The sequence below is a fragment of the Salmo salar genome, chromosome 01 (genome assembly GCF_965601325.2).
Source record: "Salmo salar chromosome 01, fSalSal1, whole genome shotgun sequence".
Taxonomy (NCBI): domain Eukaryota; kingdom Metazoa; phylum Chordata; class Actinopteri; order Salmoniformes; family Salmonidae; genus Salmo; species Salmo salar.
Window position 1 is genome coordinate 75,307,660 of NC_138291.1, and position 15,227 is coordinate 75,322,886.

At 41.1% G+C, this 15,227-nt stretch overlaps 1 protein-coding gene across 2 annotated transcripts in view; it reads left to right on the plus strand.

The window, feature by feature from the left end:
• Positions 1–7,234: 7,234 nt before the first annotated feature.
• LOC106608512 (hypoxia-inducible factor 1-alpha inhibitor) overlaps positions 7,235–15,227 on the plus strand; it is a 42,507-nt gene continuing 34,514 nt past the window's right edge. For both annotated transcript variants that reach the window (XM_014206459.3, XM_045722093.2), the window contains exon 1: positions 7,235–7,575. In XM_014206459.3, coding sequence (XP_014061934.2) covers positions 7,402–7,575 — 174 coding nt within the window. In that variant the 5' untranslated portion in view covers positions 7,235–7,401. The remainder of the gene's footprint in view (positions 7,576–15,227) is intronic.

Sequence of the window (15,227 nt, forward strand, 5' to 3'; positions counted from 1 at the left end):
TTGTATTGCAAAGAATTGCACGTTACAGGAAAAACTATTGACTGTGGGTCCATTAAACCAGGATCCAGTCTACTCATTAGAGTCCCTAAAATATGAATAAGAGGAGTTTAAAAGCTAGGTCATAGGAAGTGTTGCTGGACTTTTACTGTGGTCAAACAGTTTAAAGTGGGGTGCCTGGACTAGAGGTTGACCGATTATGATTTTTTTTCAACGCCGATACCGATTATTGGAGGGCCAAAACCCCGCTGCCGATTAATCGGCCGATTTTTTTGCCTGTATTTATTTATTTGTAATAATGACAATTACAACAATACTGAATGAACACTTATTTTAACTTAATATAATACATCAATAAAATCAATTTAGCCTCAAATAAATAATGAAACATGTTCAATTTGGTTTAAATAATGCAAAACAAAGTGTTGGAGAAGAAAGTAAAAGTGCAATATGTGCCATGTAAGAAAGCTAACGTTTAAGTACCAAAAAAAATACAAAAAAAATACAAAAAATACAATAAAAAATAAAACAATGCATGAAATGAAATGTATGCACTGGATAAGAGCGTCTGCTAAATGACTAAAATGTAAATGTAAGTTCCTTGTAACAGTATAGCTTCCGTCCCTCTCCTCGCCCCTACCTGGGCTCGAACCAGGAACACATCAACAACAGCCACCCTCGAAGCAGCGTTACCCATGCAGAGCAGGGGGAACAACTACTCCAAGTCTCAGAGCGAGTGACGTTTGAAACGCTATTAGCGGGTGGGTATAATTTGTGGAACGTTCCAACAGGAATCTGTTCCAAAAAACCTAAAGTAAAAGGTTGCCAACCAACAACGCATACAAAGTAGCAACGCATACAAACCAAGCTAACTAGCTGCCGAATAGGCATCAACTCACCACGTAGCTTATTCTTAATGTTTGTCTATAGGCAACCAGAGTGAGAACAGACATTTTTCGGAATAAACGTGATGAGTGAAAAACGCAATGAAATAGACCACTCCCTACCCGGTATCTTATTCTGCCGCTATACAACTTTGTATGCGTTGTTTTTTGGCAACCTTGTTATTTACGAAGTTTTTGGAATAGATTCTTGTTGGAACGTTCCACAAATTATACCCACCCGGGTTGAAGTCATAAACAGCGCAATGCTTGAAGCACAGCGAAGGGCTGCTGGCAAAACGCACGACAGTGCTGTTTGAATGAATGCTTACGAGCCTGCTGCTGCCAACCACCGCTCAGTCAGACTGCTCTGTCAAATCATAGACTTAATTATAATATAATAAACACACAGAAATACGAGCCTTAGGTCATTAATATGGTTGAATCCGGAAACTATTATCTCGAAAACAAACGTTTTTTCTTTCAGTGAAATACGGAACCGTTCCGTATTTTATCAAACGGGTGGCATCCCCAAGTCTAAATATTGCTGTTACATTGCACAACCTTCAATGTTATGTCATAATTACGTAGAATTCTGGCAAATTATTTTGCAACGAGCCAGGCGGCCCAAACTGTTGCATATACCCTGACTCTGCGTGCAATGAACGCTAGAGATGTGACACAATTTCATGTTAGCAGGCAATATTAACTAAATATGCAGGTTTAAAAATATATACTTGTGTATTGATTTTAAAGAAAGGCATTGATGTTTATGGTTAGGTACATTGGTGCAACGACAGTGCTTTTTTCGCAAATGCGCTTGTTAAATCAACACCCGTTTGTCGAAGTAGGCTGTGATTCAGTGAGAAATTAACAGGCACCGCATCGATTATATGCAACGCAGGACACGTTAGATAAACTAGTAATATCATCAACCATGTGTAGTTAAGTAGTGATTATGTTAAGATTGATAGTTTTTTATAAGATAAGTTTAATGCTAGCTAGCAACTTACCTTGGCTTCTTGCTGCCCTCGCGTAACAGGTAGTCAGCCTGCCATGCAGGCTCCTCGTGGAGTGCAATGTAAAGCAGGTGGTTAGAGAGTTGGACTAGTAACCGAAGGTTGCAAAATCCCCCCTGAACAAGGCAGTTAACCCCCGTTCCTAGGCCGTCATTGAAAATAAGAATGTGTTGTTAATCTGACTTGCCTAGTTAAATAAAGTTGTAAAAAGTATTCAAAATAAAAATAAATCTGCAAATCGGTGGCCAAAAATACAGATTACCGATTGTTATGAAAACTTGAAATCGGCCCTAATTAATCGGCCATTCCGATTAATCGGTCGACCTCTAGCCTGGACACTCCATGGTATATAAATAGCACTGTAAAGGAAAAACCAGGGTTCAGTCTGCTCACTTGAGTCCTTAGAATACAAAACCAGTGAGTTTGAACAAAAAGCTAAGTCATAGGAAGCTTTATGCTGACATTTGAACAATGAGACACATATCAGCGCCGTGGACAGCTACACTTTTAGAATGTTATGTTGTCACTGTCAGCCTATCTCCAAATATGTGGCAAATATATGGCCCAAAAGCATATTCATGTGATTTCATAGTTTTGTCATTTTAAGACCACAAACGGGTAAAGAGAAAACCTTTCTACCTGTCTCAAATAAACTGGGGTGGAAAATACTCAGCTGGTGTTCTACTAACCCCAATATGTTCTGTTTTTTCAGGATTCTACTAGCCCCAATATGTTTTGTTTTTCAGGGTTCTACTAACCCCAATATGTTAGGTTTTTCAGGGTTCTACAAGCCCCAATAGGTTTCATTTTTTAGGGTTCTACTAACCCCAATATGTTATGTTTTTCAGGGTTCTACTAACCTCAATATGTTATGTTTTTCAGGGTTCTACAAGCGCCAATATGTTTCGTTTTTCAGGGTTCTACTAACCCCAATATGTTATGTTTTTCAGGGTTCTACTAACCTCAATATGTTACGTTTTTCAGGGTTCTACTAACCCCAATATGTCACGTTTTTCAGGGTTCTACTAACCCCAATATGTTACGTTTTTCAGGGTTCTACTAACCCCAATATGTCACGTTTTTCAGGGTTCTACTAACCCCAATATGTTACGTTTTTCAGGGGGGCTGTGTCAAACAGCCTCCTGGTTATTACTCTGTCTTTCTTGTAATGCCCACATTTAATTCTGCATGTTATATTAATTCCAATAAATTAATTGGCTGTTTTTGTGTGGAATATCAGTTGAAGAAGCAAATCAAGTTAACACTTTTTTTGTTGTTGCTTACCGTAGTGTGAAATAAAACTCCATTTCATACACTCTTGCTAATGGAGGTGCCAAATACCAATAAGGGGGTTACCTAGGCAGTTGTACAACTGAATGCATCTTCCACATTTAAAACCTCTCTTGGGTAGGTGGGACGTGACCGTTCCACCTGCGGGACACACTATTCAACAGCCAGTGAAATAGCAGGGCGCCAAATTCAAACGACAAAAATCTTATAATTCAAATTTCTCAAACATACAACTATTATATCCCATTTTAAAGATAAGATTCTCATTAATCCAACCACATTGTCCGATTTCAAAAAGGCTTTACGGCGAAAGCATAGCATTAGATTATGTTAGCACATCACCTTGACAAGAAAAACCACACAGCCATTTTCCAAGCAAGGAGAGGCATCACAAAAAACAGAAATACAGCTAAAATTAATCACTAACCTTTGATGATCTTCATCAGATGGCACTCATAGGACTTCATGTTACACAATACATGTATGTTTTGCTCGATAAAGTTCATATTTATATCCAAAAACCCCATTTTACATTGACGCGTGATGTTCAGAAAATGTATTGCCTCCAAAATTTCCGGTGAATAAGCACATCAATTTACAAAAATACTCATCATAAACGTTGATAAACTTTACAACAGTTATTGAAAGAATTATAGATACACTTCTCCTTAATGCAACCGCTGTGTCAGATTTCAAAATAGCTTTATGGCGAAAGCACATTTTTCAAAATTCTGAGTACAGAGCTTAGCCATCAAAGCAAGCTATACAGTTACCCGCCAAGTTCTGGAGTCCAAAAAAGTCAGAAATAGTATTATAAATCTTCACTTACCTTTGCTGATCTTCGTCGGAATGCACTCCCAGGACTCCCACTTCCACAAGAAATGTTCGTTTTGTTCGATAAACTCCATATTTATGTCCAAATACCTCCGTTTTGTTCGCGCGTTCAGTCGAGTTATCCAAATGCGCCATGCTCGCGCATTTTGTTGAGACGAAAAGTCCAAAAGTTATACTACAAAAGTCCAAAAAGTTATACTATGTCAAACGATGTATAGCATCAATCTTTAGGATGTTTTTATCATACATCTTTGATAATATTCCAACCGGACAAATCCTTTGTCTTCAGAAAGGAAAATGAAATCACCTCCCGCCGACGGCCAAGTGCATGACTGATCTAATGGCACTCAGCCAGACACCTGGTTGAGATGACTGTCATTCCCTTCCAGGTCACAGTAGAAGCCTGTAACAAGGTTCTAAAGACTGTTGACATCTAGTGGAAGCCTTAGGAACTGCAAAATGACCCCTAAGTCACTGTAGTTTGAATAGGGAATCAATTAAAAAAACTACAAGCCTCAGATTTTCAACTTCCTGGTTGGATTTTTCTCAGGGTATTGCCTGCCATATGAGTTCTGTTATACTCACAGACATCATTCAAACAGTTTTTGAAACTTCAGAGTGTTTTCTATCCAAATCTACAAATAATATGCATATCCTACCTTCTGAGTCTGAGTAGCAGGCAGTTTAATTTGGGCACGCCTTTCATCCGGACGTCAAAATACTGCCCCCTACCCTAGAGAAGTTAACCCAACCCCTCTAAATCAGTGATGTGCAGGGGGCTGCCTGAAATAACATCCATGTCATCAGCACCTGGGGAACAGTGGGTTAACTGCCTTACTCAGGGGTAGAACAACATATTCTTACCTTGTCAGCTGGGGGAGCCAAGAGTTCGTATAAGGAACTGTCAGTGGTGCAGCTCAATCAAATCTCAGACACCAAAGATATTGGGAATGAATACTACCACTGAGACAGAACATTGTGGTAGAGGTTTATCAGATGAGGAAATTGTAAGCTCTATGACAACTGACTCAGATGAGCACATGTAACTGGAGAGGTTGATGTCAAAATAAGCAAGGAAATGGGTTTTGTCAGATGAGGCATATTTTGGAGGGTTCAGGCATACCACTCCAAATAATGGTGTGTTTACATTGGCTCGTGATTAATGGGAGAGGGTCCATTCTGAGAGAAGTGGTAGGCATTTCAATAAGTTCTCATGGGTAGGCCTATTTGCAGGAAAGATGAACGAGTCCAATCCTTACTGTGTAGTACATTTTCAAAATCATAAGGATACAAAAAAAAACATATATTAAAATAAGTGGATACTTGGCCATTGTTCATGTGAGATGACAGGAACGAACTACAAAAATCTCTGAAACTGGAAACACATCTCCCTCACTAGCTTTAAGCACCAGCTGTCACGCCCTGACCTGAGAGAGCCTTTTCTATGTCTCTATTTAGGTTGGTCAGGGTGTGATTTGGGTGGGCATTCTATGTCCTTTTTTCTATGCTTTGTATTTCTTTGTTTTGGCCTGGTATGGCTCTCAATCAGGGACAGCTGTACATCGTTGTCGCTGATTGGGAGTCATACTTAGGCAGCCTGTTTTCCTTTGGGGTTGGTGGGTAGTTAATTTCTGTTTAGTGTTTTGCACCTGACAGAACTGTTTGGCTGTCGGTTCTTGTTTTTTGTTTAAAGTGGTCTATCTTTAATAAATTCATGATGAGCACTAACCACGTTGCGCCTTGGTCTACTCTCTTCAATGACGGCCGTTACACCAGCTGTCAGAGCAGCTCACAGATCACTGCACCTGTACATAGCCCATCTATAATTTAGCCTAAACAACTACCTCTTCCCCTACTGTATTTCTTTATTTATTTATTTTGCTCCTTTGCACCCCATTATTTCTATTTCTACCTTGCACTTTCTTCCACTACAAATCTACCATTCCAGTGTTTTACTTGCTATATTGTATTTACTTTGTCACCATGGCCTTTTTTGCCTTTACCTCCCTTATCTCATCTCAATTGCTCACATTGTATATAGACTCATTTTTCTACTATATTATTGACTGTATGTTTGTTTTACTCCATGTATAACTCCGTGTTGTTGTACATGTCGAACTGCTTTGCTTTATCTTGGCCAGGTCGCAATTGTAAATGAGAACTTGTTCTCAACTTGCCTACCTGGTTAAATAAAGGTGAAAAAGATAAAATTAGTTATTGTTCTGGACACTACAAATGCACTAGATTTCCAGGTCTCATATATCATACATTCAGATGAAGATGGTATAAAGGCCATTTTGAGCTCAGAGGAAGCAACTTGCATTGTCATAACATAATACTAGTGTGTGTGTGGTCCAAGTCCAATGTAGCTCAGTTGGTAGAGCATGGCACTTGCAACGCCAGGGTCCTGGGTTTGATTCCCATGGGGGACCAGTACAAATCCTTTTTTGACCACATAGGGCTAATAAAATACGTCAAATTGTAGGCTAACCGAGTCTCTCTCTCTCTCTCTCTCTCTCTCTCTCTCTGAGGTGACTTAAAAAAGAGTAAAGTTAAGGCCTCAACATCTTGCTGAATTTATCTGAACTAACATCTATCTGAATTTCTGTTGATGTCCATTTTGAAAGTGCTGACCGAGTAGGCCTACCTCATCACAACACGTTTGCTTGCACTTGCTTATACTTAGAGCTAAGTGTTAATGATATAAGAATAAACATTATGAATTTACTGAACATCAACGTAATGATGTTTGTGAATGGTTCAAAACTCAAAACTAATTTTGCAGTTTGTTATTATTGAAGGAGAATGCGGTTCTTATCAACTTTTCACAAATCCACAAGGAGTCAGTAGTAACCACATTTGTTTAAGCTAGTCATCAATATCAGCTGTGGTTTTTAAAAAGGCAGTAAATGAGGACATAATGAACTGTTTCGCTGATAGACAAGGCTCCACTGATAGCCAGGTGTAGCGATGGTAAGGATTCACTCCATGGTGCTGAAAGGATAGCTCTGCTGTTGGGACAGTTTTATGTAGGCCCTATTAGTCACTGTTATAGTGCAATCAATGTATTGTTTAGTATTGTGTTGTGGTATGCATCAAAACAATTTGGTGGGGGGTCTGCCCCACCATGATTTACATGCTAATTACGTGGGGGACTTTTATTTTTAAATTTGTGAAATTCCGTGAACCGGAAGTACTTTTTTAGTGTTGCTGACGATACTTGTAGACTCGGCGTTTCTTGCATCAGAAACGAAACAGACTATTTTTGCATGGTAATGTTGTGAGCAAACAGGTAGTATACTGCATAGTTCTCGTATATCGAGTTAAGAGAACATATTTTGATAGTGGGCGAGGGGCAATCTTGGGTTCGGTGCACAGGCATGGCAACAGTCGAGAATGATCCGACGGCGAGCGAAGGCGGTGCCGCAGCATTCTCGGTGGTCCACAGTCCTATCTGGAGCGAATATCAACTTCGAAAGTATCCTTTCCAGACCAGACCGATACCCAGACTCTCTCACACGGATCCTAGAGCGGAGATGCTCATAAACAACGAGGTAAAGTGACAAGTCATGACAATTCATATGCACTGTCAGTTTCCTGTTCGAGTCTGACAGCTAACTCGAACTGGAACCTAAGTTAGTGTTCACCGAGACAAAACGGTTAGCTAGTCAATACCTCCAACTTGTATCCTGTATGTTGTGGTAAGGTACCCAAATGACCTCCCAACTGAATCAGCTGGGCAAGCTAGCCCAACTAATTAACGTTAACTAGCTAAGCATATTTTAGCGATCCTCGCCAAATGAGGCATGTTACAATTCTCTATTATGGGTTATTGGCGCAGGGTGTCAGCCTTTCACACTGGAGACCTGAGTTTGCTTCCCACGCCCTCCGTTAGCTACACTGGTGTCCGAAGTGGGATGGTACCGTGAGGCCATCGGAATGCATGGGTGGACGTGTGAAGGGGCTTAAAAGAAAGTCGAAGCATGGAAAAGTTCCTTACCGTTTGGAGGGGCAGTGTAGCCAGCCTCACTATATGATCCACGTTACAATTCCACCAAGTTGGTTAATCCTATTGGCGCTATACCTTTCACGCAGGAGACCCGGGTTTGCTTCCAGATCCCTCCGTTTGCTACAATATGTTGACAGTCGCAGCACTTTTTTTCTTCTCTATTAACCCAGGTTTGTCCTGCATGGATTAAATACCATGCAAGAGAGACCCCACCTGGTCTGGGTAATAGTGGACAAGTCCAGTGTTTTTCAAACTTGGCCCTGGGGTCCTACACAGAATGTGCAGTTCCTGTACCGATTTATTAACAGGGCTTGATGATCAGTTGATTAGGTGAAACGTGTTTTTGATGCTGGACTGGAACACAAGCTTGGCTTTAGGCTACACCCTGTGGGTCCCCAGAACCAAGACCAGAGAACACTGGACTTTACATGGAAGTCTGCATAGCAATGACACTCTGAAGTGCAGATAATCAGTTTGACCTACCATAGCCTAGTTTATTTTCATAGGTAGCATATGAAGCAGACTTTTTCTCCTGTCCTTTACAGTTTTTCAACCAGGTAATCTGGACTATGACCTGTTCAATAATAAAACAGATCATACCTCCACCTGAATGCATCTCACCAAAAGTCAGTCTGCATTTCCTAGAGCTGATATGTCGTGGGTTCCCATGAAATTATATTGGCTAGTTGATTTATAATGTGGCCTACATTACAGAGAGATGCAACAGTTATTTTTCAATTAAAATGTATGCCAAACAAAAACAATTTACACTGAAAATGTTACAAAAACTCATTTACTGGACGAACTGTGCAGACGCAAAGTTTGAGTAACAGAATTTCGGTAAAATCTCCCTCAGGTAAATATCTGCTCCAAATTAAGATTCAAAGATGTTTGCAGAAAGAATGGGGGGTCAGCTATGTTTTGACACCTTGAGTTTGAAAAAATGTATTTTGGTCATTGAACTACAGTAAGTGAAGTGGATTTGCTCCCGTTAACAGCATTTCATCATGGGTCCCTGATCTGTACTACACAGAAATGCATCATTCTGGATATGAATCAGGGTAATGCATAATTATGGATATGAATCAGGGTTTCCGTTATGAAAATGTGGCGCCGGGCAATGTGATCGGTAAGATTTTAATTGACCGGCCATTTGAGAAATTTACCGGACGCACATGCATTGGGTGCATAACCAATTAGGGCGTCTACCCACGGTGATCAGAATGACAGAAATCACATTTAGATTATGGTAATGCGTCTTAACAGAACATGCAACTCATGTAATGAAGCAGCCAATAAAACATAATTTTCAAACATTTGTCAAAATGCAATTACAGCACACCTGATGGCAGTTCCATATGTGACAGAGATGAACATTTCTGTTTGAAACTTAGAAAGAGGGGGAATCTAAAGATGCAACAACTGGATCGGTTGCTAATATGACTAGGATTGTTCCCATGGCTTCTGCACAACAAAATAAAGTTTATATAGAATCCAAAAGAACAGGAGAGAAATGGCATATTATATAATTACTCCTGTCTATACAGAAGTAATTAAATCATTCAAAATACTTTGCCAAAAATCATCACAGCTACAGAGGATTTGAGAATAATTAGCTTGTTATTTTTTGTTGTTGCTATGGATTGTTTAAAATCGCAAGCTTGTAGACCTATGCCAATTTGGGAAGCATGCAATTTGCGCAGCGCGCATTGCAATTGGCCTAGCTGGATATTGAGCTGTCAGAGAAAAGCATCTAAAATATGTGTGAAGTGTCTTGAGTATAATTTTAAAATGTTGAGACAAGAAGAGTAGTGTGTGGCGACGGTATAGGCAAGTCTCTCTCCAGAATGGCTCAGCTGTCTTCCGCCAAATCTTGCACATTCATTGTTTCATTTTCATTACATTAAACAGTTCCTCTGGCTGCCACTAGTCTTGATCAACTACAAATGTCCCTTGTTTCATCAACATTTTTGAAGTCATTCCATCAAAATGATTTTGAGGTTAAGTTTATACATTTTTTGGTAATTTAGAAAAAATTGTAGATACAATCCAATGAAGTTAGATCCATATTTATTTATTTTTTGATATACATTTAGGGAAGGCTTAAGATAAATCATCCACTTGTTTAGATGTAAATTTAAAAAAAATGTTTTGTTAAATAAATACAAATATTTAAACAGGTAGGCCAGTTGATAACAAGTTCTCATTTACAACTGTGAACTGGCCAAGATAAAGCAAAGCAGTGCGACACAAACAACACAGTTACACATGGGATAAACAAACGTACAGTCAATAATACAATAGAAAAATCTATATACAGTGTGTGCAAATGTAGTAAGATTAGGGAGGTAAGGCAATAAATAGGCCATAGTGGCAAAATAATTACAATTTAGCATTAATACTGGAGTGATAGATGTGCAGAAGATGAATGTGCAAGTAGAGATACTGGGGTGCAAATGAGCAAAAAAAATAATAATATGGGGATGAGGTAGTTGGGTGGGCTATTTACAGATGGGCTGTGTACAGGTGCAATGATCGGTAAGCTGCTCTGACAGCTGATGCTTAATGTTAGTGAGGGAGATATAAGACTCCAGTTTCAGTGATTTAATTTTTTTTTTTTAAAGAATTGCAATTCGTTCCAGTCATTGGCAGCAGAGAACTGGAAGGAAAGGTGGCCAAAGCAGGAGTTGGCTTTGGGGATGACCAGTGCAATATACCTGCTGGAGCGCGTGCTACGTGTGGGTGCTGCTATGGTGACCAGTGAGCTGAGATAATGCAGGGCTTTACCTAGCAAAGCCTTATAGATGACCTGGAGCCAGTGGGTTTGGCGATGAATATGAAGCGAGGGCCAGTCAACGAGAGCATACAGGTCGCAGTGGTGGGTAGTATATGGGGCTTTGGTGACAAAACGGAAATCACTGTGACAGACTACATCCAATTTGCTGAGGGGTAGGTGTCCAGATTTTGCAGCTCTTTCAGAACATCAGCTATCTGGATTTGGGTGAAGGAGAAATGGGGGAGGCTTGGGCCAGTTGCTGTGGGGGGTGCAGCGCTGTTGACCAGGGTAGGGGTAGCCAGGTGGAAAGCATGGCCAGTCGTAGAAAAATTCTTATTGAAATTCTTGATTATCGTAGATTTATCAGTGGTGACAGTGTTTCCTAGCCTCAGTGCAATGGGCAGCCGGGAGGAGGTGCTCTTATTCTCCATGGACTTTACAGTGTCCCAGAACGTTTTTGGAGTTTGTGCTACAGGATGCAAATTTATGTTAGGAAAGCAAAGGCTAGCTTTTTCAAACTGCCCGTGTATATTGTTTCCTAACTTCCCTGAAAAGTTGCATATCGCGGGGGCTATTCGATGCTAATGCAGTACGCCACAGGATGTTTTTGTGCTGGTCAAGGGCAGTCAAGTCTGGAGTGAACCAAGGGCTATATCTGTTCTTAGTTCTACATTTTTTGAATGGGGCATGATCATTTAATATTTAACATTTTAGTCATTTAGCAGACGCTCTTATCCAGAGCGACTTACAGTAGTGAATGCACACATTTCATTAAAAAAAATTCCGTACTGGTCCCCCGTGGGAATATGGTGAGGACAACACTTTTAAAGAATAACCGTGCATCCTCTACTGATGGAATGAGGTCAGTATCCTTCCAGGATACCCGGGCCAGGTCTATTAGAAAGGCCTGCTCACTGAAGTGTTTTAGGGAGCGTTTGACAGTCGTCGTTTGACGCGGACCCATTAGACGCAGGCAATGAGGCAGTGATCACTGAGATCCTGGTTGAAGACAGCAGAGGTGTATTTAGAGGGCAGGTTGGTCAGGATGATATCTGTGAGGGTGCCGTGTTTACGGATTTAGGGTTGTACCTGGTAGGTTCCTTGATAATTTGTGTGAGATTGATGACATCTAGCTTAGATTGTAGAATGGCATGGGTGTTAAGCATATCCCAGTTTAGGTCACCTAACAGTACAAACTTTGAAGATAAATGGGGGGCAATTAATTCACATATGGTGTCCAGGGCACAGCTGGGGGCTGAGGGGGGTCTATAACAAGCAGCAACAGTGAGACTTATTTCTGGAAAGGTGGATTTTTAAAAGTAGAAGCTCGAACTGTTTGGGCACAGACCTGGATAGCCTGCTGAGTTCTGTCATGCTATCTCTGCAGTTGATTGCAACTCCACCCCCTTTGGCAGTTCTATCTTGGCCGGAAAATGTTGTAGTTGGGGATGGAAATTTCAGAATTTTTGGTGGCCTTCCTAAGTCAGGATTCAGACACGGCTAGGACATCCGGGTTGGCGGAGTGTGCTAAAGCAGTGAATAAAACAATCTTAGGGAGCAGGCTTCTGATAACATTAGAGGTCGACCGATTATGATTTTTTAACGGCGATACCGATTATTGGAGGACCAAAAAAAGCTGATACCGATTAATCGGACAATTTTTTTTTACATTTTTTTATACACTGCTCAAAAAAATAAAGGAAACACTTAAACAACACATCCTAGATCTGAATGAAAGAAATAATCTTATTAAATACTTTTTTCTTTACATAGTTGAATGTGCTGACAACAAAATCACACAAAAATAATCAATGGAAATCCAATTTATCAACCCATGGAGGTCTGGATTTGGAGTCACACTCAAAATTAAAGTGGAAAACCACACTACAGGCTGATCCAACTTTGATGTAATGTCCTTAAAACAAGTCAAAATGAGGCTCAGTAGTGTGTGTGGCCTCCACGTGCCTGTATGACCTCCCTACAACGCCTGGGCATGCTCCTGATGAGGTGGCGGATGGTCTCCTGAGGGATCTCCTCCCAGACCTGGACTAAAGCATCTGCCAACTCCTGGACAGTCTGTGGTGCAACGTGGCGTTGGTGGATGGAGAGAGACATGATGTCCCAGATGTGCTCAATTGGATTCAGGTCTGGGGAACGGGCGGGCCAGTCCATAGCATCAATGCCTTCCTCTTGCAGGAACTGCTGACACACTCCAGCCACATGAGGTCTAGCATTGTCTTGCATTAGGAGGAATCCAGGGCCAACCGCACCAGCATATGGTCTCACAAGGGGTCTGAGGATCTCATCTCGGTACCTAATGGCAGTCAGGCTACTTCTGGCGAGCACATGGAGGGCTGTGCGGCCCCCCAAAGAAATGCCACCCCACACCATGACTGACCCACCACCAAACCGGTCATGCTGGAGGATGTTGCAGGCAGCAGAACGTTCTCCACTGCGTCTCCAGACTCTGTCACGTCTGTCACATGTGCTCAGTGTGAACCTGCTTTCATCTTTGAAGAGCACAGTGCGCCAGTGGTGAATTTGCCAATCTTGGTGTTCTCTGGCAAATGCCAAACGTCCTGCACGGTGTTGGTCTGTAAGCACAACCCCCACCTGTGGACGTCGGGCCCTCATACCACCCTTATGGAGTCTGTTTCTGACCGTTTGAGCAGACACATGCAAATTTGTGGCCTGCTGGAGGTCATTTTGCAGGGCTCTGGCAGTGCTCCTCCTTGCACAAAGGTGGAGGTAGCGGTCCTACTGCTGGGTTGTTGCCCTCCTACGGCCTCCTCCATGTCTCCTGATGTACTGGCCTGTCTCCTGGTAGCGCCTCCATGCTCTGGACACTACGCTGACAGACACAGCAAACCTTCTTGCCACAGCTCGCATTGATGTGCCATCCTGGATGAGCTGCACTACCTGAGCCACTTGTGTGGGTTGTAGACTCCGTCTCATGCTACCACTAGAGTGAAAGCACCGCCAGCATTCAAAAGTGACCAAAACATCAGCCAGGAAGCATAGGAACTGAGAAGTGGTCTGTGGTCTCCACCTGCAGAACCACTCCTTTATTGGGGGTGTCTTGCTTATTGCCTATAATTTCCACCTGTTGTCTATTCCATTTGCACAACAGCATGTGAAATTTATTGTCAATCAGTGTTGCTTCCTAAGTGGACAGTTTGATTTCACAGAAGTGTGATTGACTTGGAGTTACATTGTGTTGTTTAAGTGTTCCCTTTATTTTTTTGAGCAGTATATATTTGTAATAATGACTATTACAACAATACTGAACACTTATTTTAAGTTATTATAATACATAAATAAAATCTATTTAGTCTCAAATAAATAATGAAACATGTTCAATTTGGTTTAAATAATGCAAAAACAAAGTGTTGGAGAAGAAAGTAAAAGTGCAAAATGTGCCATGTAAAAAAAGCTAATGTTTAAGTTCCTTGCTCAGAACATGAGAAGATATGAAAGCTGGTGGTTTGTTTTAACATAAATCTTCAATATTCCCAGTTAAGAAGTTTTAGGTTGTAGTTATAATAGGACTATTTCTCTCTACACGATTTGTATTTCATATACCTTTGACTATTGGATGTTCTTATAGGCACTTTAGTATTGCCAGTGTAACAGTATAGCTTCCGTCCCTCTCCTTGCCCCTACCTGCGCTCGAACCAGGAACACATCGACAACAGCCACCCTCGAAGCATCTTTACCCATCGCTCCACAAAAGGCTTGTAGAGCAAGGGGAACAACTACTTCAAGGTCTCAGAGCGAGTTACGTCACTGATTGAAATGCTATTAGCGCGCACCCGCTAACTAGCTAGCCATTTCACATCAGTTACACCAGCCTAATCTCGGGAGTTGATAGGCTTGAAGTCATAAATGGCTCAATGCTTGAAGCACAGGGAAGAGCTGCTGGCAAACGCACAAAAGTGCTGTTTGAATGAATGCTTACGAACCTGCTGCTGCCTACCACCGCTCAGTCAGACTGCTATATCAAATCATAGACTTAATTATAACATAATAACGCACAGAAATACGAGCCTTATGTCATTAATATGGTCAAATCCGGAAACTATAATTTCGAAAACAAATCGTTTATTCTTTCAGTGAAATACGGAACCATTCTGTATTTTATCTAACGGGTGGCATCCATAAGTCTAAATATTCCTGTTACATTGCACAACCTTCAATGTTATGTCATAATTACGTTAAATTCTGGCAAATTAGTTCGCAACGAGCCAGGCTGCCCAAGCTGTTGCATATACCCTGACTCTGCGTGCAATGAACGCAAGAGAAGTGACACAATTTCCCTAGTTAATATTGCCTGCTAACCTGGATTTCTTTTAACTAAATATTCAGGTTTAAAAAAATATACTTCTGTGTATTGATTTTAAGAAAGGCATTGATGTTTATGG